Genomic DNA, 21375 nt, shown 5'->3' with positions numbered 1-21375 from the left:
ACGGCAGCCTTTGAGAAACAGGGACGAAACCGCTTCGCAAAGCAGAAAAAAATATATATCCCACGAAGAAGCAGGCTTCATCCAGTTGGGCTAATCTCAGCTAGCAGACAACGTAAACATTAGCATATAATTTGACTTTTAACGTCCTTTTTCGGGCGCATTTGTCGCTTCGGTTCAACCGGGAATAACATTGCTATGCAGCGGCTTGGATAAAAAGCCACCCTCCGCTATGGGTGTTTACATTCGTGCATTTTTAACGTTGCCGAGGCCGTGAGTTTGTCCTGCAAACGAAAGGTAATGTATCAGCCTCTTCGGCAGAGGCTAACACGCTAAGGAACGGCGTTCATTTGTATTTTTTGTCTCTTCAAAATATCCTTTTGTGCATATAAAGTCACGCTGCGTGATTGCCAACCCTACCGAGGCGGTGTCGTTTGGGCTAGCTTAAATGGTCCCGTTGGTTAGAAATGTTTAGAAAATAACAGAATGCACACACCCATCGTCCACATCCATTTCTAATTGTTCTCGGCGAGTTTATTGTAGAAATAACGACACTCGCCATTTGTCATTAATTAAATGTCGCAGTTGTACATGACGTTTAAATACTGAAGTTTAAACACTTTGCCTTAACAATGTCCCCTCAAATGTTAGCATAGAATGCAAATCACCTTTGACGGGGGAAGCAGGAAAAGACTGCAATGCAAAGTGTATTTGGGGGAAACTAACATGGTTGTTACTGTTGTCTTTGTAGCTCATGATTCAGCTGGAGAAACCGCTGGTGACTGGGACCATGCCGGTGGTCTGGCCCACCATCCTTGACCTGGGCAGGGATGAGTGCAAAAGGATACTGCGCAAACTGGGTAAGCTGTAAGAAAAGATTGGCCTCCAAAAGCTCACAATATGATTTTCCGGGACATCTGTGCACAGTTAACTTTCATTGGCACAAGTAGCAAAACGCATCTCAGTTTTCATTCTACCGAACTTGTCCCAAGTTGTGATTGTGTTGTTTTTTCGCTCTGTAGAGCTGGAGGCCTATGCCGGTGTCATCAGCGCCCTGCGAGCTCAAGGAGACCTGACCAAGGACAAGAAGGATCTGCTGGGAGAGCTCACCAAAATCCTCAAGTAACTCCACCATGCAACCCTCAAAATTCACGATGATTCCAAACCATTCAAACATCAAATTGTTCATCTCTTTCCCGATAGGTTGCAAAATATTTTTCACATTGCCAATTTTTGCTTTTCTAATTTGCGATTCTTTTGCTATTATGTTAGCTTGCTTATTGTTTGCCGGAGAGCAAAGTGTTTTACTTGACTTCCTCTCCTCAGCATCTCAACCGAGCGCCACCGCGCCGAAGTGCGCCGGGCCGTCAATGACGAGCGCCTTTGCACCATTGCGTACCAGTAAGCCATCCACAAGTAATTGGCTTGAAATGAAATGTGCCTCGCTCACCTTTGGCGCCTTCTCCACAGCATGGCGGGTCAGAACAGCTCATCCGAGTGGTCCATCGAGGGCCGCCGGCTGGTCCCGCTGATGCCCAGGCTGGTCCCTCAAACGGCGTTCACCGCCACGGCCAACGCGGTCGCCACCGCTACCGCCACTCACAACGCCTCCTTGCAGTTGCCGGCTGAGACGGGGAACAAGGAAGGTGCGAACGAGGCGATGAAAGGGAAAATACTGATGTCAGAATTAGATAAAAAAAAATCTCCAACTCATGTCACGCTTTCTAAGCATATCTTTATTGGACATCTTTTCATATTTGCAAATAAATGTCTTCCTCTTCCTCCCAGTGGTGGTGTGTTATTCCTACACGAGCACGACATGCACCTCGAGCAGCTCCACGGCCGCCGGCGGCGCCACGCGAACGGCCACCAAGTCCCCGCGGCCACCCAGCCCGTCGTCCAGCGTGGTGGTGCTACCCAGCGGGAGCACCGTCTACGTTAAAAGTCAGTCCGATTCCTTGTCTCTGTGTCCTGAAAAGTGCCAGATACATAACAAAGATGTGGTTTTTTTTTTTTTTTTTTATGATTAGGCGTGAGTTGCTCCGACGAGGATGAGAAGCCACGCAAGCGACGGCGTACCAATTCATCCAGCTCGTCGCCGGTGCTGCTGAAGGAGGTGGCTAAAGTGTCGCCGCCCGTGGCCAAGCACATAGCGGCGCCGGTGGTGAGCGCCAGCCCCAAGATGAGTAACATCATGCAGAGCATCGCCAACTCGCTGCCGCCGCACCTGTCGCCGGTCAAGATCACCTTCACCAAGCCCACCATCCAGACCACCAGCACTGCTACGCAAAAGGTCATTATAATAACAAAAATAAAGAAACTGCTCAGCTCACAGCGACCGCCTTTTCGGCAGGTAATCATCGTGACGACGTCGCCCAGCTCCAACTTTGTGCCCAACATTCTGTCCAAGTCCCACAACAATGCCGGCATGTCCAAGCTGGCCTCCAGCACCATTTTGACCACGCCCACCCAGAAGCAGACGGTGGTCTTCCCGGCGGCCACTTCCAGCCCCTCGGCCACGCCCGCAATCACCGCCGCGGTCTCTTCCGCGGCCGTCATGTCCGCCGTGTCCACCTGTAAGCATCGTCATTGTCATCTAGGTTACTTTGGCGGCCCTTTTGCCAATCGGAGCAAAATTCAACATCGGAGCAAAAACCCAATGTTGATCTTCAGGCGCCGCGTCGGCAGCGGTGAAGGTGGCTTCGGCCAGGCTGCCCTCCCCCAAGACTCTGGTCGGCTCGCCCCCGCAGATCCTCAGCCAGTTCCCCAAGCAGCTGCAGGCGTCAGCCATGGGGGCTTCTGGCGTGGGCCAAGCGCACACCTCCGCCGCCTCGCCGGGCCCCAAGCCCACCATTCAGATCAAGCAAGAGTCTGGTAAGAAAGCATACTTTGATTCTTGTCACCCTGATATTAAAATATTCAGACCTTCCCAGAAACCTTCCCACGTCTTGTTGGTTGGCCTTTTGCGTGCGCAGGGGTGAAGATCATCACGCAGCAGGTGCAGCCCAGCAAAATCCTGCCCAAGCCGTCGTCGGTGGCTCTGTCCGGCGGCAGCTCCTCGCCCATCATGGTGGTCAGCAGCAACGGAGCTATCATGACCACCAAGCTGGTCACTCAACCCACAGGTTGTTGAGCACTTAGCTTTTCAACAAGTCCCATCTGGCAAAAGGCCTCGTTTATCAAAAGCGATTCTTTGATGCTCAACTGGGTTGTTCCGTGTTTGGCTTTCAGCCACGCAGGCCACTTACACGCGGCCCACCGTCACGCCCAACCTCGGCGCCCGCATCTCAGCCTCGGCCGGCGGCGCCACCTACGTCAAAACCACCGGCGGCAGCATCATCACGGTGGTGCCCAAGTCCTTGGCCACGTTGGGCGGGAAGATCATCAGCAGCAACATTGTGTCTGGTAGGTTACGGACTTGGCTTGCTCTGACCGGCCAATCAGAAGACGGAAAAAATACAGATGTCTGAGTGAGGCGGGCAGATTAGATGACGCGGCAACAATTCAAGGCTGGAATCTGATTGGACCCCACTCACTAAAATAACTTGCTTGTGTCATCAGGGACCACCACAAAGATCACCACCATCCCCATGTCGTCCAAACCCAACGTGATCGTGGTCCAGAAGACCAGCGGCAAGGGGGCCACCATCCAAGGCCTGCCTGGCAAGAACGTGGTTACCACGCTGTTGAACGCGGGGGTCAGTCCAATGTTTCTCAACAGGCGCCGAGGTACCTCCGAATGGCGAGACGCTTGCTCAACCTCAAGAGCAAATTTCCCAATTTTTCATTTCCTCAACAACAAAAACAAATTGAGTGGATGTAGGGCGGATGCGTTGACACGATAAATCTGAATTTGTCTGGAAAAAGACAGAAAATAAACGGCCTTAAAGCGCCTCGCTCAAAAGACGCACTCGGCTCCGTCTTGCCGGCGTCTCTCGCCACCCGGAGGTACGTCCCACAATGTCGACGATGAAGGGAGGGATCATTTCAACGGGCGTTGTCCGTCGGCGTCAGGGCGAGAAGAGCCTGCAGGCCGTCTCGGGGGCCAAACCGGCCATCATCACCGCCGGCAGGCCCATCACCAAGATGATCGTCACGCAGCCCAAAGGCTTGAGCGCCGGCGCCCCCTCCGCCGCCACCGCCAAGATCATCCCCACCAAGATCGTCTACGGCCAGCAGGGGAAAACGCAGGTCAGATGAGAGAATTGCCAATCTCGTTTTATTATTTTTTTTTAAATGAACCACGTGACGACCGTGTATCTTTGCTGGTGCAGGTGCTCATCAAGCCCAAACCAGTATTCCAGGCGACCGCCGTGAGCGAACAGACCCGGCAGCTGGTCAGCGAAACCCTGCAGCAGGTCACCCGCTCGGCCGACGCCATCCAAGTTCAAGAATGCGCTGCCAGGGACGAAAGCGCCGCCCCTGCGGAAACCGGCGGCTCGCTTGGGGAAACCTCACACGGTAAAAGAGGAAGTCGAGTACTTGCGCTCTGTATTGAAGACGCCGCACATTTGTCCATTATTGACTGCGGTCTCCCGCTCGGCCTCTTAGCGGACACACAGGCGGTGCTCCACGTGGCAGCCTCCCGAGATCACCAGTGGACGGAGCAGGAGGTGTCGGTGGAGTCGGCCCCCGCCATCTACCAGGAAGTGACCGCCGTCGATTCCCAGTCGGCCGCGTCCACCATTAAAGCTCTGCTGGAACTGCAGCAGAGCTCAGGTAAGGTTATCCAGACCGGACAATCGGATCAGTTTTTTATAAAAAAAAAAAAAAAGAGGGGGTGGGATTTGAAATCATCTCCATCAGGATATTCAAAGTCATGCGTTCTTGCAGTGAAGGACAAGGCTGAGCCCAAACCCAAGCAACAGCACACGCACATCGACTTGAGCCAGATGGCCGTGCCCATCCAGCTGGCCCAGGAGAAGAAGACCGGACCAGAGTCGGCCAGGCCGCCTATCCCCGAGGCCGAAGCGAGGGCCGACGCCCCGGCGGCAGGTACGCAGTCGCGGCGTGGCCTCGTGGCGCTTCCGTGGCTAACGATAAGGCTCACGTTTACCTCGCAGGTAAAGCCGGCGGGCCGGCCGCATCGACGGCGGAAGATGCTGCCGCGACCCCGTCCCCCGCCGATCCCCCAGAAAGCGTCCGTCAGGTCGTCATGGCAACCAAGCCGGTCGCCGCGCCACCCGTAACCACGGCGACGCACGTCAGGGTGAGGAGAAGACACACTATAAATAATTCAGATATATAAATATGAATAAATATAACTCAAATTCTGACAAACTTCTCCAGCTGAAGCTTCTTAAAGGGGCAGGAGTTTTTTTTTTTTTTTTTCCTTCATAACTTCATCTTTTGTGTTTCAGCCCTCCGATGGTAAAAGCGAGTCCTTGTTGGAGGTGAGCGAGCTGGAAGGCGACACGCTGGACCCTCAGACAGGCTTGTTTTACCGCTCCGGCAATCAGACGGATGCCCCCAAGCCAGCCCCCCACGCTACTCCGCAGCCCCCGGCCGCCGGCAGCCAACCGGAGGGCGCCGCTCAACCTCCTCCTCCACAACTGCAGAGTAAACCTCAGCTCAGCCAGCCTCCTCCCTCCTCCTCTTCCTCCTCGTCTTCGTCTACGACGTCGCCGGCCAAGAAGCTGCCCAAACTACGAGAGCAGAGTCCGGCCAAGTCTCACGGCGCCGCCACCTCGCCCGTCACGCCGCAGCTGCCCAAATTGCAGCAGGCGCCCACGTCGCACCACAGGCCGCTGCACGCGCTCCTGTCGCAGCCCCCGCCCCTGCAGGCGCACCACCCGGTCAGCAGCGACAAGGTCAGTTCTTCAAACAAATCTTTTCAAGTGGCTCAATTGACACCAGTTAACAGCAAGTGTCGTGTCACGTTTTTGGGAGCGCAGCTGCCAATCATCACGCAGAGCGCCACTGTCACCAAAATCACCTTCGGAAGCACCCACCACCACCAACAACAGCAACAGCAGCAGCAGGCCGCTCACGCGGCGCCGCTTCCAAGCGGGGAGGTCGAGCTGGCGGACGACGAGTCCAGCACGGGGCCGGCGGCGGACGAGGAAGCCTCAGTGTCTGACATCCTGAAAATCTCCATGATGGAGGCCCAGATCGACCCCAGCACAGAGCCCGTGCTGGTGGACTCGTCCGCCGACCGCCCCCCCCTGCCGCAGGCCCTGGAGGCCAAGCGAGCGACTGCCACCCAACATTTTGCCAAAGAGCACCTGGAGGTCATTCAGGTACGTTTGCACGCCATCCCAATTCCTTATATATATTTGAGTAAGCCAAACTATGGACTGTGTTTCTCCGGCACTCAGGTGATCCCTCAGTACTCGATCGTGCCGGACTCCAGCCAGTCCAACGTGGTGGTGGAGCCCAGCGGCTTCCTGGAAATCACCAACTACACCAGCCAGCAGCTGGACGACGACGACGAAGACAACGACCCCGCCGAGCACGACGTGGACAGCGGCAATGACGCGGGACCCCCCACACCTTAGACCGGACCTCGCCCCCCCCGTCTTCTCGACACCCACTTTGATACAGAGTACGTTGGACTTTTCTAGCCACTGGCTTTTTAATTCTCTCACACCAAGTTTTCATAGGAAGCGACAATGGTGCAAAATAGTGTTGCAAAAGAAGGAATTGTGTTTCAGTTTTTGTAAAATACAGTACCGAGAAGTCATCTTTTAGTGTTTTAATTTTTTCTTTTGTACCTTTTCAAAGTTGTCCAGGATTGGTCTGAGCTCCAAAATAAATAATTCATTTAGAAATTCATTTGTGTCACTCGTGAAGGGCAACAAATGGGTTCGGAACCAAAGTGTTGAAAGCATTCAATTTGTTCCCGTGACTAAACATTGACTGAAATTTTGTCATCCAGGGTCACGTCGTGTACCGTGACCACTGTAAAACTTAACTGTTCTCCAAGTAACCTTTAACATTAAATGTCACATAACAGCTTTTGTTAAAATAAAGAGCAATTTGTTTTGCCATCCCTTGAAAATCATTTGTAGATAAAAGGGTGGCTTCCATCTGATTATGTAATCCCTAAAATGAAAAAAAGATGACATTTTAAAATGTAACATTGCAGATTGACCCTGTCCCTCAAAATGTTAACTTCTGACATTGGCAAATATGTAAAACAATTGACAAAGTAGCGTTTGCTTAGATGACAGCTCAAGAAAGCAGAGCAGCCAGTTGTATTTGCCGTATAGACGTTGGAGCCTGTTGTCATTGCAAACATTTATTCTCATTCTTCTTATACGCTTTTGATGCAAACAAGACCACCACCACCACCTCCAGGAATGCAGTCGGCACCTGCTGCTGGAATGAAGAGACACGAGGGAACCTGACTGTGCGCTGATGTTGCCTCCCGTCCCAAAAAAATAAAATAAAAAAATGGCATCTTCATAACCGTAATCATAAAAAAGGGCGGAGAACAGAACAAGACATGCATATTATAATGTAACGTAAAAGATACACAACATCCATGTACCATATTTGCGTACATTTCATACATTTGCAATATTCAGCTATGATACTATTTTTGAGAACAAAATGCTAAAAAAAGCTTTCTTATTTTGCAGGATAAGCAAGGCAAGGAGGGAAGTTGGTCCTTTCCATTTATTAACGCTGTCATAAAAGTAAACAAAAAAAAAAAAAAAATGATGTGATGAATAGAAATGCCATGTAGAGAAAGAACGCAAGCTTCTGAATGGACGCCGGTGGGAGTACGAGAGGGGACTTGTCCATTTTGCGCTATAAAGAGGGACAAACAAACGTGTGTTTAAGTGCAGAACCCAAAGAACCAATAAAAGTCTATTGGGATCGAGTTGTCGTCGTCGTCTTGGTGGTGGGTGGGCACGCCCTCCGCCGCCGTTCGTTCGTTCTTTCGGTCTGCTGTAGTTGCGGTGAGGGTGGGGCAGGTAGCGCCGCGTTCAGTCGATGTACTGCGAGAGCCAGCGGAATCCCTCGCCGTAGCCTTGGCGCTTCAGCACGCTGCACATGAACACCTCCAGGGGTCTCGTGTTCAGCTCCTTCAGTGGGATGTTGCCCTGCGGTAAGGCGCACACACACACACCGCTTGAGAGCCGCTCCAGTTCAGATATCAGCTCACGGGATGTGTCGGCCGCTCACTTTTCCTGTCGTCTGGCCGTACAGCTTAAACATTTCCCTCAGCCGCTCCTCGCTGATGGCATCGGGCCGATCAATCTTGTTGCCTAGGATGAGGATGGGCACGTTCCCGATGGTCTCGTCCGTCATCAAGCCCTGAACGCGGCGAAAAAAGGTTTTTACAGGTGTGATTGCAGTGATGACCCTATGCCACTTGAGGGCGCCAAATACACATGTTCTCTGAGTTAAGTGCATTTCTTTGACAGTAAACAACTATGAAACACAATTCGAAGCCTTTTTGGGTGGCAAAACATTATTCCAACTGCCGGCGCTTGTGATCTTTTCAGAACCCTGGACTCAGGAGGCAAATGCGTCTGCCATCCGATCTGAGGCCACTCACGTCAAGCTCTGCTTTGGATTCTTCCAATCGGAGGCCGTCGGCGCAGTCCACCAGGAAGACGATACCGTTGATGGCGGGGAGGTAGTGTTTCCACACTCGGCGGGCTGTTGGCGTGCGCATAAACGGGTTATTTGCGGGCTTGGCGGCGGCCACGACTGACCACTCACCTTGCGCGTGGCCTCCGAGGTCAAAGGTGGTGAAGGTCATACCGGCGATCGTCAGCTCTTCCGAGGCTGCGCAGGATGCAAACGATCAAAAAGTGTTAGCCAAGGGCAAAAAGCGAGCGGTTATTTTCCATTTGGTCGGTGCCGGCGCTACTGACTGGGATGTAAAGTGGGCACGTGCTGCCCCAGTCTGTCGTCTTTGAGCATGTGCAGAAGCGTGGTCTTGCCGGCATTGTCCAGGCCGAGGAACACGAGCTTGCCCGACTTCTTGTACAGTCCTGCGAAAAAATGACATCAATTTGACGTTGAGCAGATTGCTTCAAGAGTGGATGCTGGTCCAGGTTCTTGTACTCACCTAAAAACTGTAGTACGCTATTGAACCCGCTATAGATCCAGTCAAATATGAATGACATCTCTGGAGCTGTTCAATCCTGTGAAAGGATCGCGCAGTTACTATGCAGGCCAAACGTTCATGTCGACTTGGCACAATTTGACCTCGTTTGTCAATTTTCAAATTGATTTTACTAAATATTACCCCAGAAAAAAAACAACCCTGAAACATGCATAATCCCAAATTTCCCAAATCATAAGATTAAGTGCAAAGCATTAATAAGCAACTTGTATGGTACGTGCTGAACAAAATTGATCCTGCTCCTCCCCTTTAACTATTAGCGACCTCTTCTCTACTTTGTGATGCAATGCCTTGCGGGGCTAAAGTGTAACAATCAAAGGTCGCCACCACGTCAACGCATTTCGAGTTCCAAAGCGCAAGCAATTAAGCGGGAGCGTTCACGAGTTTGCACGTGCTGACCGCTGTTTTGATGGGCTGGCTTTGAAGCGCATAATGAGCGTCATAACAATATTTTGCACTTCCCAATGGTGAGCAATGGAATGCTGTAACACGAGTGCTCAAACGCCAGCCAGGGTGTCTTTCCTCAGTATTGAGTGGGGAAATACCGGCCGGACCAGGCAGTTCATCTATTTCATCCCTCCGCTTTCAATGCATCTGCTTAAATCTTTTAACATAATGAACGTGTAATACACATTTACTGTTATTACATTCTCGAGGGTACAAAAACCACACAATGGAACATAAATAACAAGGAGGTTTTTTTTCAATTACACTCAAATGTTTATACTTTTAAGATATGCATGTAAACAGTAGTTATATTTATAAATGCCGGGTTTGGTTCAGCAACAGGTGATTTTTTTTTTACCTCCCCTGAAAGCCATAGCTGCACCTTTAAATGCATGGGAAACTTTGTATTGCGCAAGAAAAGCTATTTACAATGTTGACCTGGCATTGTGATGTCATTATAGCAGACAAAACGGGAGGGCGAGTTTCCGTGGTGTGGGCCAAATAATAAATTACTTTTGCATACACTGCAAACTAAATATCAATTAAAAGAAACTTGGGTTCAATATGGGCGTCAATCTGCCCTGCAGTCGACGTAGCATCGGATTTTGTACATCTTCACACAGGCAATCTTGTCTAACCGGTGAAATTAACAACTTCATAAGGCTACTTTTAAAAACGGGTCGAGCTACCGGAAAAACTTGCGTCAAAACCGTTGATCAAGGTGACGACAGCGACAACCAGTGGGTTCATATTAAAACCCCGCCACGTCACACCAAGGACAGACTTTTTTTTTTATATATGATCTTTAATTGAATATAAGAACTCAAACAACGGAGCAGCTCAGGAGAAAGATTAAGCTGAAGGCTCTTTGAGTAGCTAGCAGGAAGCTACTAGTTACGTGTCATTTTGTCCAAACGGCGACGTAGCATCGATAAGCCAGAAAACTCCCCGGCATCGAGCTAACACAAATCGAGTGACCCGCTAAGAAGAACAACAACAAAAATATTCGCTTCGTATTGTGAATACATTTGCTATTTCTCAACAATAATAGTCGGATCGAAAAGAGACAAGTTAGCCCAAGTTGACGTTAGCTTTGCTAGCCTAGCATGTCTAGCAACCGCGATGGCGAACGTTTCACGTCAAAACGGCTGACTAAGTGCGCGTCACCCGCCTGGAAACTTACTCGTTCTTCAGGCGTGGATTTGTTGGCCGAGTGTGTTGGTTCGTTTGGTCATGTGAATGTGGCACGGGGAAAATTTCAAAGAGATCCCGCTGACAGCCAGCTCACCCTCTCGCTCTTTCGATCGCTCGCCCGTCTCCCCTTTTTTTTTTTTTTCGTGTTTTGTTAACTGAGCCACGACACCGCAATGGCTCCTTCCGCTTCTTCGTCTTGACTTTGAACGGCGTTTTGCAAATGTAATCGTGCACTACCGCCTCCTATTGATCACTCTTCAATTGTGTTGACCAGTTATCGTAACCACAATAACACAGTTTCAGATTTAAATACACTCTAAACTTACTTTTTTTTTTTATTGAGTCCTTCTGCTGTCAGAACATGATCTGGCGGAACTATTTGACCACGGCACCAAGCCCGAAGTTCTCTCTCTAACAGGTTATTTCTCATATTACTGCGTCTAATGAGTTATAAACTTATTCCACACACACCTTAAACCAAAATACGAATAATATTATCACCTTATGGGCATATATTCATATATGCATTGAGTCATTTTGATGGCGAAAATCGTGTTATATAAGCGGACCCATTTCACTGGGGCAATAAGACCGATGTCACCGGATTCTTTTACTTCTACGTTCTTCCTCATATCACCATAAACACGATTAACATATGTACAGTTAAACAAACAGAATTGTGTTATTAATACTGTTGTATTTAGTTAAGCCTGGTTATAGTACCTGTAAAATTATTAATCGCGTCGATGTGGCAATTCTTAGGGGGGCCGAGTTGAGTGTTGCACTGAAAGTTTTTAATTCTCCACAGAAGACAATAGAGAAAAAAAACAATCACTTGAAACGCGATGTAAATATTGTATGGATTATGTATGTGACAACAATTGACGTTAAGCTTAATTTACAGTTTAATATTGTTCCACCCCTGCGCCATGTTTGTTGGCCGTACCGTTAAATTGACGTCGCCCGGCCGGCGACGCTTGTTTCTTGTAGACTTGCAAACAGGAGAACACGGGAGGAAATGCCACGTGTCCACACTGCGCATGCCCGACAATTTCAACGTTGATCCCTCTTGGGTGATCCCAATTTCCGGTTTCTCCACGATTGCTCTCGACGAGGCCTTGGAAATCGGCACTTTGCCGTAGTGTCACTTGCGACGGCCGCGCTTCGGCCCGCAGCCATGGCCGTGTGATCGAGCCAACCAGCCAGCCATTTATCCCCTCTCCAAGACAACCAAGCCGCCGAGACGTGGACATTTTGCTCTCTAACCCCGCGACTTGTTCTTTAGCTAGTTGGCTAAAAGAAGAAGAAGAGTGGAGGAAGGAGGAGGAGGCTGCTGCTGCTGCTAATCGCTCGCCCAAGCTAACCGATCCGAATCGGAACCCGGTGTTTGTTTTCAAGATGTCAATGGCGGGTATCAACCCCCAGAACGGGACGGGACAGCCGTACGCCAACGGTAAAGTATCAAGTCAAAATGTCACCCGATATAAAAGCTACAAAGTTGCGCTTACTCGTGTGAACGCTTGCTAACGGTTAGCTTGCTGACTCGACTTTCGAACAAGTGTGGGATAAAAGATAGAAAACATCGTCGTAAGTTTGTCAAGACAGTCAAATGACTGTACAAAGTTGTTGCTACTTTATAAATGAACGCTTGTGTGTGACGTCTTTCCATCTTGAGTTTAACTTTGATTAGTGGCAACAGAAGCTCGGGTCGGAGTGTTGAATTTGCTTAAAAAGGAGCCTTCTGTCATCTTGAGGAGCGTTTCGGAGCATTTCATTGGTGGCCCTTGCGGTTAGCAACCTCTTCATGATTCTATGAACAACCTCGTCATGTGCTCTCAAGCTTCTGGGATTTTTTAAAATTATTATTATGGTGGGTCAAAATCCACGTCCTTGTCATTGCGACAGTTGGGATAGTTTTACGATATCAATGTAGTTTTTTAATTTTCCTGATACTTCTCACTGTCAATGTGGCACATTGGACTTGATCCAGAGGAAGACTTTCAACTTCTTTATTTCCATACCCCTTTTTTTTAAAAGTTAGTCATTTGATACCACACGCTATGTAAACTTGTCTGACATCCTTCAAATTGGCATCGGTCTCCTTCACAAGTGACACGACAAGCAGAGATTCACCACCTCATCTTTATCTTCTACTCAGAAGACGTGCTGATCGCAAATCCAAAGTGGTGCAACTTTGCCATCTACGGGAAGCTTCTTGTTATCACAGCGTTTACGGACCCGCATTTCCCGAGACATGCCGGGCGCGACCACGTTTGACGCTTGAAAGATGATCTTGATTCGAAATGACGCGGGGTCTAAATGGACACTTTTGAAGATGCTTTTCAGCGGATTAGGCGCCTTGCTAATTGAGCCCCAAGCCGTTGAGAAGAGAGCTTTTCCTTTTAATCCCTTTCCACGAGGGTACAACATGCAACGTTTCATGAAACGCTGCGTTGGTGGAATTACGATGCTTTCGTTACTTGCAGTCTTTTTATTTTGGTTAATCAACAGAGGTAAAAAAAACATAAAAAAACCAAACTAAAAAGGATCGCATGAGGTGTGGTATTCAAATGCTCCACCTTTTTTTGAGAAGTTATAAATGCAAAGGTGACTTTTTTTTTTTATCTGTGAAATTTGAATCATCACGCGAGTCAGCAAAACGCACAAGGCTCACAATGAGCCACCGAGAGAAGACGGAGATTAACGTAACCAGATTACAGGTGATTACCGATGCCTCGCCACCGCGCCTTCATCATCACCTATCGGGTCTCATCGGTTTCGTGAGAACCAAACCGATGGGTTTGTGGGCTTTGTTTGCTGGTACCATTATTCAAACACTGGCGGCAAGACCGGCGGGACGAGTGCGTTTCGGTTCAGGTGCATGCGAAGCTTAGACGTAAAAGTCAACAAATCCGTCAAAAGTGGCGTCACTGCCGGGAGTGTTGGTTAGAGTGATACTATTGATTGATACTATTCCCTTCCTGCTTTGCGCCTTCTATAACGCTGTCAACGTTTTGCAGGTCCGTCACAGAATCCCGTCGGGGTTCAGGAGCTCCCTGCCATCAATTACGGGCTGACGCACCAAGCCAACTACAACTACAGCCCAATGCAGGCCAAGGCTTCAGCGCCCCCCGGCCCCGCCCCCGGCGTCTATCCTTCGGCGCCGTACCAGCACGTCCCCCAAGTCAGCTCCTACCAAGCTGGCCCACCTCCCGCGTCCTATCCGGTCTCGCCCGGCCCACCTCACCTCACCCGACCCCCTCTCGGCGGCCCCGCATCCCACACCCCTCCCCAGTCCGCTAGCCCCGGTCCCCGGCCGCCCCCCGCGCTGGGTACCCCTCCTCCTGCGGTGTCTTCTAGCGGCTACTACCCCAACCCGCAACATCAGCAGCAGCCGGCCCCGGGCTGGCAGTACAACTCGGCTCCTCCGCCCGCGGGACCCCCCGCTGCCACAAACGCCCCACCTCGGGGCCCGGCCCCCAACCACGTGAGCCCCCCCGCGCCTTACAGCTCAGCACCTTCGGCTTCTTTGTCCCTTAGCGCCGTGCGGCCCCCCACCGGCCTACAAGGGTACGGCCCGCCGGGTCCAGGTAAGATCATCCACTATCACAAAGGGAAATCATCCCCACGGGGAAAGAAATTCACATGGAAGATAGCAACAGGGCACTCCTGTAGCCTAGTCAATAAAAATGACGTAATGTGATTGGTGAACTTTGAGTCGCCGGAGAGCTCGTCCAAATTTGACAAATCCCGTCTTGATCTGCTTTATTCGTGTCTGCCGCTTGAAATGAAAGTCACCGCTGGCAGATAAAGAATCTGCAGGCTCGATGTGTTGGAGGGCGGACCTTGGCCTCCCTCCGCTGCCGCTTCCAACAAGTTGACGTGAGCCCGCACTCGGTTCACTTTGAATCGGTTCAAAGTTCAGTGACAGTGTGACATAAATCTGAATCAGGAATCCAGGGCCCTTTTCGATTGCATTTCTTTTAGCTTTTCGCAAAGCAGGAAAATATTCTTGTCATAACAAACGGAAGTCGTTGAATCTGTCCCTTTGGGTTTATTTAGTGGCGGCATTCCAGTCAGTTCAGCCATTAGGATGAAGTATTTCAAAGCAAGAGCTCATCCATGTGGCCACTAAGTTCGCCTCTTCTTCCAAAAGGCTCCGCTCCTCCGCCGATGAATCCGCCAGCCGTACAGCAATACCACCCGAGCAGAGCTCCCTACGGGATCCCTCCGGTGGGCCCTCCCGCCTCCGTGAAACCCGCGGCGCCCCCGATGGCCAACGCCACTCCTCCGCCTCCAAAGGCAGACGGTAAGCCGGTTGACCTTTTTGAGCTTGGCCCTTTAGTAACGTTAATGTCTCATTGGACAGACAGACAGAGAGAGAGAGAGAGAGAGAGCACATTTTTTTTCCCCCCCAGAGATATTTTCTTTGTATACATTCTGTTGTTTGTTCCATCTCGTCGCTGCCGGTTCACACCGTTCACCTTCGTGGCGTTCAAATGTCTTTCAATACAGGATCCGGCATCGGCGCCAATCACGTGGATGCTAAACCGGGTACGTCCAGGAAAAGACTGAGGCACAATGTCACCAATTGTTTCTCACAATGCTTTATCCCACCCCCACAGCCGGACCACCCCAGCACGGTCCGCCGGGCCGCCACTTGGGCCACTACCCCTCCCTGCCACCAGGGTACCAGCATGCCGCCGGCCCCCCGAACACGCACCCGGCTATCGATAGCGCCACTCAGCCTTACGTCCAAGCATCTCGGCAGGTGAGGGGGCGTGTCCGCTCGGGCTCTCCTTTCTGTTGTCTTTTTCCTCGATGTCGGTTTTAATCTGCACACGGTCGTCAAATGTGAATCCGACTGTCCCGCTCGTCATGCGTTTGCTTTGCACACCGTCAAGCGAGAGTAAACGCATTATCGAGTTGAAGATTGTCTCAGTGTTTGTGGACCGACCCGCTCTGTCGCTTGTCACACACTCGCTTTGCACGCATTCTCAAGTTTGACTACAAACATTGTATTTGCTTAGCAAAGGCTTTTTGTTTTTTAAGCCAAAACGCCGAGTACCAGCATGTTACGATCAGTAAATTAATGGCGGCGGCGTTCCCGGCAGGCGCCTCCCGGGCCCGGCCCGGCCCAGCTCAGCCCGTCCCTGGCAGCTATGAGCCTGCAGTCGGGCACCCCCGAGAGCCTGCGAGTGGTCAACCTGCTCCAGGAGCGCAACTTGCTGCCGCCGGGCCCTGTGCCCGCCCCCACACCCTGCCTGCCCCAAGACCTGCAGAAGATCAACTGCAGCCCAGAGTAAGAATCCTACAAGCACCTGGTGCCAAGTTGAAACCGAGCCCATCCAAACGTGGCATCCTGCAATCGCATCTTTTTTTTTTTTTTTTTCTGGAGTCACTATGCCGCTACATGCGACTTATGCGAGTCTCGCGTCCGTGTGTCCAGGGTCTTTCGCTGCACGCTGACCAGCATCCCTCAGACGCAGTCTTTGCTTAACAAAGCCAAGATGCCGCTGGGCCTCCTGCTGCACCCCTTCAAAGACCTCTCGGTAAGGCCAAGCCCTTGGAAAGCTTTGAAATCATTCCCTGGCCGCAATTTGAGCTGATTTTGGCTTTCCTTTTCTGCCTTTCATAGCAACTGCCCGTGGTGACGTCCAGCGCCATCGTCAGGTGTCGCTCCTGCAGAACCTACATCAACCCCTTCGTGTCCTTCCTGGACCAGAGGAGATGGAAGTGCAACATGTGCTATAGGGTCAATGATGGTAAGAAGAAAAAAAACAGCTATTTCAATTTTACCACTTTAAAAAGGTCAGTTGCATTGAATGTTGATTTTATTTTGTCTTAGGATGTTGAGTTGGGGGGGAACCCGTTCTTATCCTGCTGCTCCGTTTATGACCTTGCTCGCTCGCTTGCGTGCATTTATCTTTTTGCATGTTCAAGTTCCAGAGGAGTTCATGTATAATCCAGTCAGTCGATCCTACGGGGAACCACACAGAAGACCTGAAGTGCAGAATGCCACCATTGAGTTTATCGCTCCTGCAGAGTACATGGTAGGTGTCTTTTGTTGACCCAAGTTGGAATAAATAAAAAAAAAAAAGAAATCATGTTTATTTCTTTTTTATTTATTTATTTCTTTTTTATTTCTTCTCCCTCCAATCTTCACCATTAGCTGAGGCCGCCACAGCCAGCCGTGTACCTCTTTGTCCTGGACGTGTCCCACAATGCGGTGGAGACGGGCTACTTGAAGGTCTTTTGTCAGTCGGTGCTGGACAACATCAACGCGTATGTGAACGCCGTCGGTTCTTACGTTTGGCCCGATTGGCGCCCCGTACTGACTTTATTTCTGCGCTTGGCAAAGGCTCCCCGGAGACTCGCGGACAAAAATCGGCTTCATCACCTTTGACAGCACCATCCACTTCTACAACCTCCAGGAGGGAGTCTCCCAGCCTCAGATGCTCATCGTGTCAGACATCGAAGGTGACTCGTTTCTTATATTCAAGGGCCACTGAACAAAAATGGTGCAGCGACACTTGTAGACAGAAATTGTCTTCAGAAAATGCTGCAGTTGACTGAGAAGTGACGAGCATGGTCATAAAAGAAATTGAAGTCATAAAGCCTTCTTGTGGCTTCTGTAGGCCATCACAACACTTTTGTACGTGCCAAGGTTTACTCGCGACATATCGCAAATGGTGAGCTTTTGTGTTTTGACACTTTGTCCGCAGATATCTTTTTACCCACGCCTGACAGCCTTTTAGTCAACCTCAACGAGAGCAAAGAGGTGAGAAATATGCTGAAAACACATCACCACAATGTCTGCAAAAGTCTGAACGTAGCTTTTCCCAGAAAAGTCCTAATCCGTACATGCGGTCTCGCACAAAATATGTGACGCACAATAAGTCAATATTGAATTTTGTTGATTGAGGGCATTTGCATGAATAAATGCTGATCCCTCAGAGCAAATGCTGCAAAATGTTTTACTTTTTATTTGTATTTGTATTTATTTTACATACACAACGTTATACTCGAAGTGGTTACGGAACAAAATTGAAAGGGCAAATTTAAAGGACCCCCCAAAAAAAAAAAAAAAAAAAGCAGAAGAATGGGCTTCATAGCTGCACGGGCCTTATGTCACGTGACTGCGTCTGCTTCCAGCTGGTGCAGGATCTCCTGAAGAGCTTGCCGGCGATGTTTGAGAAAACCATGGAGACCCAGTCGGCGCTGGGCTCGGCCCTGCAGGCTGCCTTCAAGCTACTGTCGCCCACTGGCGGCCGCCTGTCCGTCTTCCAGACGCAGCTGCCCAACCTGGGCGCGGGGCTGCTCCAGTCCAGGGAGGACCCCAACCAAAGAGCGTCTGCCAAGGTGCCAGCTCCAGCTTCGAATCGGAAAGCCGCTCGCGTCCTCACCGGCGTTTCTTCTTCTCTCAGGACATCCAGCACCTATCGCCGGCAACGGACTTCTACAAGAAGCTGGCGCTGGACTGCTCGGGTCAGCAAGTGGCCGTCGACCTGTTCCTGCTCAGCTCGCAGTACTGCGACTTGGCGTCACTCGGTGAGGCCGCGTTTGTCACGATCAAGGTGACCTATCTTCAGCCGGCCGAGGCAGTGAGATCTTCTCGTTTTCTGCGTCTTTTGGCAGGCTGCGTCTCGCGCTACTCCGCCGGGAGCATCTACTACTTCCCTTCATACCACCACCAACACAACCCGGCCCAGGTGGAGCGCTTCCAGAAGGACCTGAAGAGATACCTGACCAGAAAGATCGGCTTCGAGGCCGTCATGAGGATCCGCTGCACCAAAGGTACGCCCGACGCCAAGCGCAAGTACGGGCCACTGTTGGCTCAAATCCATTTTTGTCCAATTCAGAGCGTGTGCTCTCCATAGTGGGTTGAAGCCTCCATTTTGTTTTTTGTAGGTCTGTCCATTCACACGTTCCACGGCAATTTCTTTGTGCGCTCCACCGACCTGCTATCGCTGCCCAACGTCAATCCGGACGCCGGCTTTGCCGTGCAAATGTCCATCGAGGACAACTTGGACGACATGCAGGTGGTCTCCTTCCAGGCCGCGCTCCTCTACACCTCCAGCAAAGGTGCACGCCACACACGCGCAGCAACCCGATTGGATTTTGCACTTAGTTGAAGCCAATAATTGTGAATGGCTGAAATTGGGTGGCAGCGTGGCCGAGAAGCGCTCTTGTTGTGATTCCTTTCTGGTTCTGCTCCTTAACCAGGAGAGCGGAGGATCCGCGTGCACACCCTCTGCCTCCCGGTGGTCCAGTCGCTGTCGGACATCTTTGCCGGCGCTGACGTTCAAGCCATGGCCGGCCTACTGGCGTGCATGGGTGAGGGGAGGGTCGCTCGTGCGTACGTCCTTGCGAATTGCGCCTTTGCCGCCATGTAGAACGGTCGGTGCGCTCTGCTTTCAGCCGTGGACCGCTCGGTGACGGCCAGCTTGAGCGACGCCAGGGACGCCATGACCAACGCCGCCATCGACTCCCTGTCGTCGTACCGCCAGTCGGTGCTGACCATCCAACAGCCCGGCCTGCTCGCTCCGGCATGCCTCCGACTCTTCCCGCTCTACATCCTCGCGCTGCTCAAGCAGGTCAGCCGCACTCACTTTCGGTTTGTTCTCCACTGCGGAATGTTTATTCCCCCCCCCTCCCCTTTTTCCAGAAAGCGTTCCGGACGGGAACCAGCACCAGGCTGGACGACCGGGTGGCTGCCATGTGTCATCTCAAGCACCAGCCGCTAGCTTACGCCATGCTGATGATCCACCCCGCGTTGTACCGACTCGACGATCTGACCGACGAGGTGAGGACGGACGGCGTTGCGTGCCGCCCCTACGGATAGTTTTCAGGTCCATTTCTGAATGTGACGTCGCCGCCGCCGCCGCCTTCCTTCCCAGGGCGCGTTGAACGACAACGAGCGGACCGTCCCTCAGCCCAGAGTCCTGCAGCTGTCCGTGGAAAAGCTAAGCAGGGAGGGAGCCTTCCTCATGGATGCTGGAACGGTGCGGGTGGTTAAATAATTGACGTTGAACTAAATAACACCGTTCTAATTTCAACACCCATTACAAACCGGTCACGTTGCAGGTCATGTATCTGTGGATTGGACGCAACTGCAACCCCAACTTCCTCACGCAAGTCCTCGGGGTCCCCAACTACGCCGCCGTGCCTGACAACCTGGTAAGATTCCACCCACTTGTAAGCCCAATGCTAACAGTGGTAATGCTAACGACGCTTTTTTTTTTTCCTCCGCCAGTATCTGCTGCCAGAGCTGGACACTGCCGAGTCGCAGAGGACCAGAGCCTTCGTGGCGTGGCTGAGGGAGCAAAGGTCCTTCTTCCCCTCGCTGCATGTCATCAGGTGGGCAGGAATGACGTCTTTTTGTTTTAGTCACGGTTAGACGGAGGATGCGGCCATGGTGTTGTCTACGGGCAGCAAATGTTTGACTTGTTTTCTTTTTTTCCGCCCCCTAATCTCATCCTGTGCTTGCTCCCAGGGACGAGAGCCAGCTGAAAGTGGCATTGATGCAGAACATGATCGAAGACCGCACTGAGTCGGCGCTGTCCTACTACGAATTCCTGCTCCACCTTCAGCAGCAGATCTCCAAATGATCAGTTTGTGCGTGCGTAAAGAGCGGAAGACACTTTGAATTTAGCCGCCAAGGTGGTTCAAAAAATATATAAACACACATACACGTATGTATGTAAAAGATGGAAAGTATCAGTGTTTATTCTCATAGAACAATAATGTCCAAAGTTTGAAGTATGGCTCAGATGTGAGCTCGTTGATGGCAAAAGCACAGAAAGAGCCCTTTTCTCAAATACGTCACGTGTGTATGCAAGTTTGAGTGTGTGTGTGTGTTCACGCGAGTGTATGTGTGTTTAAGGTGAATTGAGGTGTCTTGACTGTTATTTCAAGAATTTTCAACAGTCATCACTTTTTGGAGATTTTCATCTGTGTCACGCCGAACAAATAACAGAAGAAGGCATCAGGCGCCCACTTGAATGTTGTTGCAACCTCATGTGCTTTTTTTCTTTTCTTTTTGCTCCCTCTGCTCCGTTTAATTTATGAGCCTCCCAATGTGATTAAAATTCAATAATTGCCTTGAATGGGAACTCTAGTTTTACTACCACACCTGTTGAAACGCAGACTATATATATCAACTATTTTAATATAATAGGATGCGGGATTTTTTTTGTTTATTAATTGTTTATTAACACAAGACGTAACAGAAAAAGCCATTGTGATTTTTTTAATCATGCTTATTGAGATTTGTATATTGAAAATACTGCATTATATCAATCTTGGAGAGATGCTAATAAAGGTTTTAGTATGACCATTCAGGTGAACTGTCAACGAAATAAAATCTTTGGGACTTTTTAAACGCAGTGGGTTTTTTGGGATTGTGCCTGAAGAACGTGGACCAAAGTAGTCACCTTTTTTTCTTTTTCCAAAAGTGTCATTTGTAATTGATGTATTAGGAATAACAAAAACGTATTTAGAAAACAGACGATTAGGTAAAAACTTGTCTGTCTCAAAATTATTAATAAAGAATACCATGCTTACAAGTCGCACTCCTGTATTGCCAGGTGACATTTATCTTAAAATGTTCAACTATACTAAAAAAAATATATATATCATTTCCTTCTGCG

General features: G+C 50.3%; 3 protein-coding genes across 7 annotated transcripts; 2 read left to right on the top strand and 1 right to left on the bottom strand.

The window, feature by feature from the left end:
* Positions 1–12: 12 nt before the first annotated feature.
* On the top strand, positions 13–6771 carry emsy (EMSY transcriptional repressor, BRCA2 interacting). 3 transcript variants are annotated; one of them, XM_085936355.1, is made up of 20 exons: positions 14–294; positions 749–857; positions 1020–1119; positions 1324–1398; positions 1468–1643; positions 1786–1941; positions 2028–2290; positions 2351–2573; positions 2671–2871; positions 2931–3122; positions 3229–3402; positions 3559–3695; positions 4012–4188; positions 4272–4458; positions 4549–4716; positions 4831–4992; positions 5061–5206; positions 5358–5807; positions 5892–6236; positions 6315–6771. In XM_085936355.1, exons 2-20 carry the CDS (start codon positions 752–754, stop codon positions 6492–6494), a joined length of 3618 nt encoding a protein of 1205 aa, XP_085792481.1. In that variant the 5' UTR covers positions 14–294; positions 749–751; the 3' UTR covers positions 6495–6771. The 3 variants fall into 3 exon arrangements, with proteins under 3 accessions (XP_085792480.1, XP_085792481.1, XP_085792482.1); XM_085936356.1 differs by having other exon boundaries at positions 15–294; positions 2973–3122; XM_085936354.1 differs by having other exon boundaries at positions 13–294; positions 2973–3122; positions 4272–4716.
* Positions 6772–7221: 450 nt separating this feature from the next.
* sar1b (secretion associated, Ras related GTPase 1B) lies at positions 7222–11465 on the bottom strand. 2 transcript variants are annotated; one of them, XM_085936363.1, is made up of 7 exons: positions 11447–11465; positions 9026–9101; positions 8829–8948; positions 8674–8739; positions 8507–8610; positions 8131–8262; positions 7222–8048 (listed from the first exon to the last, which is right to left on the bottom strand). In XM_085936363.1, the coding sequence occupies exons 2-7, from the start codon at positions 9081–9083 to the stop codon at positions 7932–7934; spliced, it is 597 nt and encodes a 198-aa protein (XP_085792489.1). In that variant the 5' UTR covers positions 9084–9101; positions 11447–11465; the 3' UTR covers positions 7222–7931. The 2 variants fall into 2 exon arrangements, with proteins under 2 accessions (XP_085792489.1, XP_085792488.1); XM_085936362.1 differs by lacking the exon at positions 11447–11465 and adding an exon at positions 10713–11086.
* A 201-nt stretch (positions 11466–11666) lies between these two features.
* On the top strand, positions 11667–21062 carry sec24a (SEC24 homolog A, COPII coat complex component). 2 transcript variants are annotated; one of them, XM_085936357.1, is made up of 23 exons: positions 11668–12176; positions 13744–14313; positions 14880–15032; positions 15239–15277; positions 15349–15494; positions 15838–16025; positions 16173–16275; positions 16362–16488; positions 16667–16776; positions 16896–17008; positions 17085–17203; positions 17449–17504; positions 17879–18085; positions 18151–18274; positions 18362–18520; positions 18635–18808; positions 18950–19060; positions 19145–19320; positions 19392–19529; positions 19624–19728; positions 19811–19903; positions 19980–20083; positions 20220–21062. In XM_085936357.1, exons 1-23 carry the CDS (start codon positions 12122–12124, stop codon positions 20332–20334), a joined length of 3285 nt encoding a protein of 1094 aa, XP_085792483.1. In that variant the 5' UTR covers positions 11668–12121; the 3' UTR covers positions 20335–21062. The 2 variants fall into 2 exon arrangements, with proteins under 2 accessions (XP_085792484.1, XP_085792483.1); XM_085936358.1 differs by lacking the exon at positions 15239–15277 and having other exon boundaries at positions 11667–12176.
* The last annotated feature ends 313 nt before the right edge of the window (positions 21063–21375 follow it).

Source organism: Syngnathus leptorhynchus, chromosome 17, assembly GCF_054491065.1.
Source record: "Syngnathus leptorhynchus isolate UIUO chromosome 17, UIUO_Slep, whole genome shotgun sequence".
Taxonomy (NCBI): domain Eukaryota; kingdom Metazoa; phylum Chordata; class Actinopteri; order Syngnathiformes; family Syngnathidae; genus Syngnathus; species Syngnathus leptorhynchus.
This window is presented reverse-complemented; position numbering and strand designations above follow the sequence as displayed.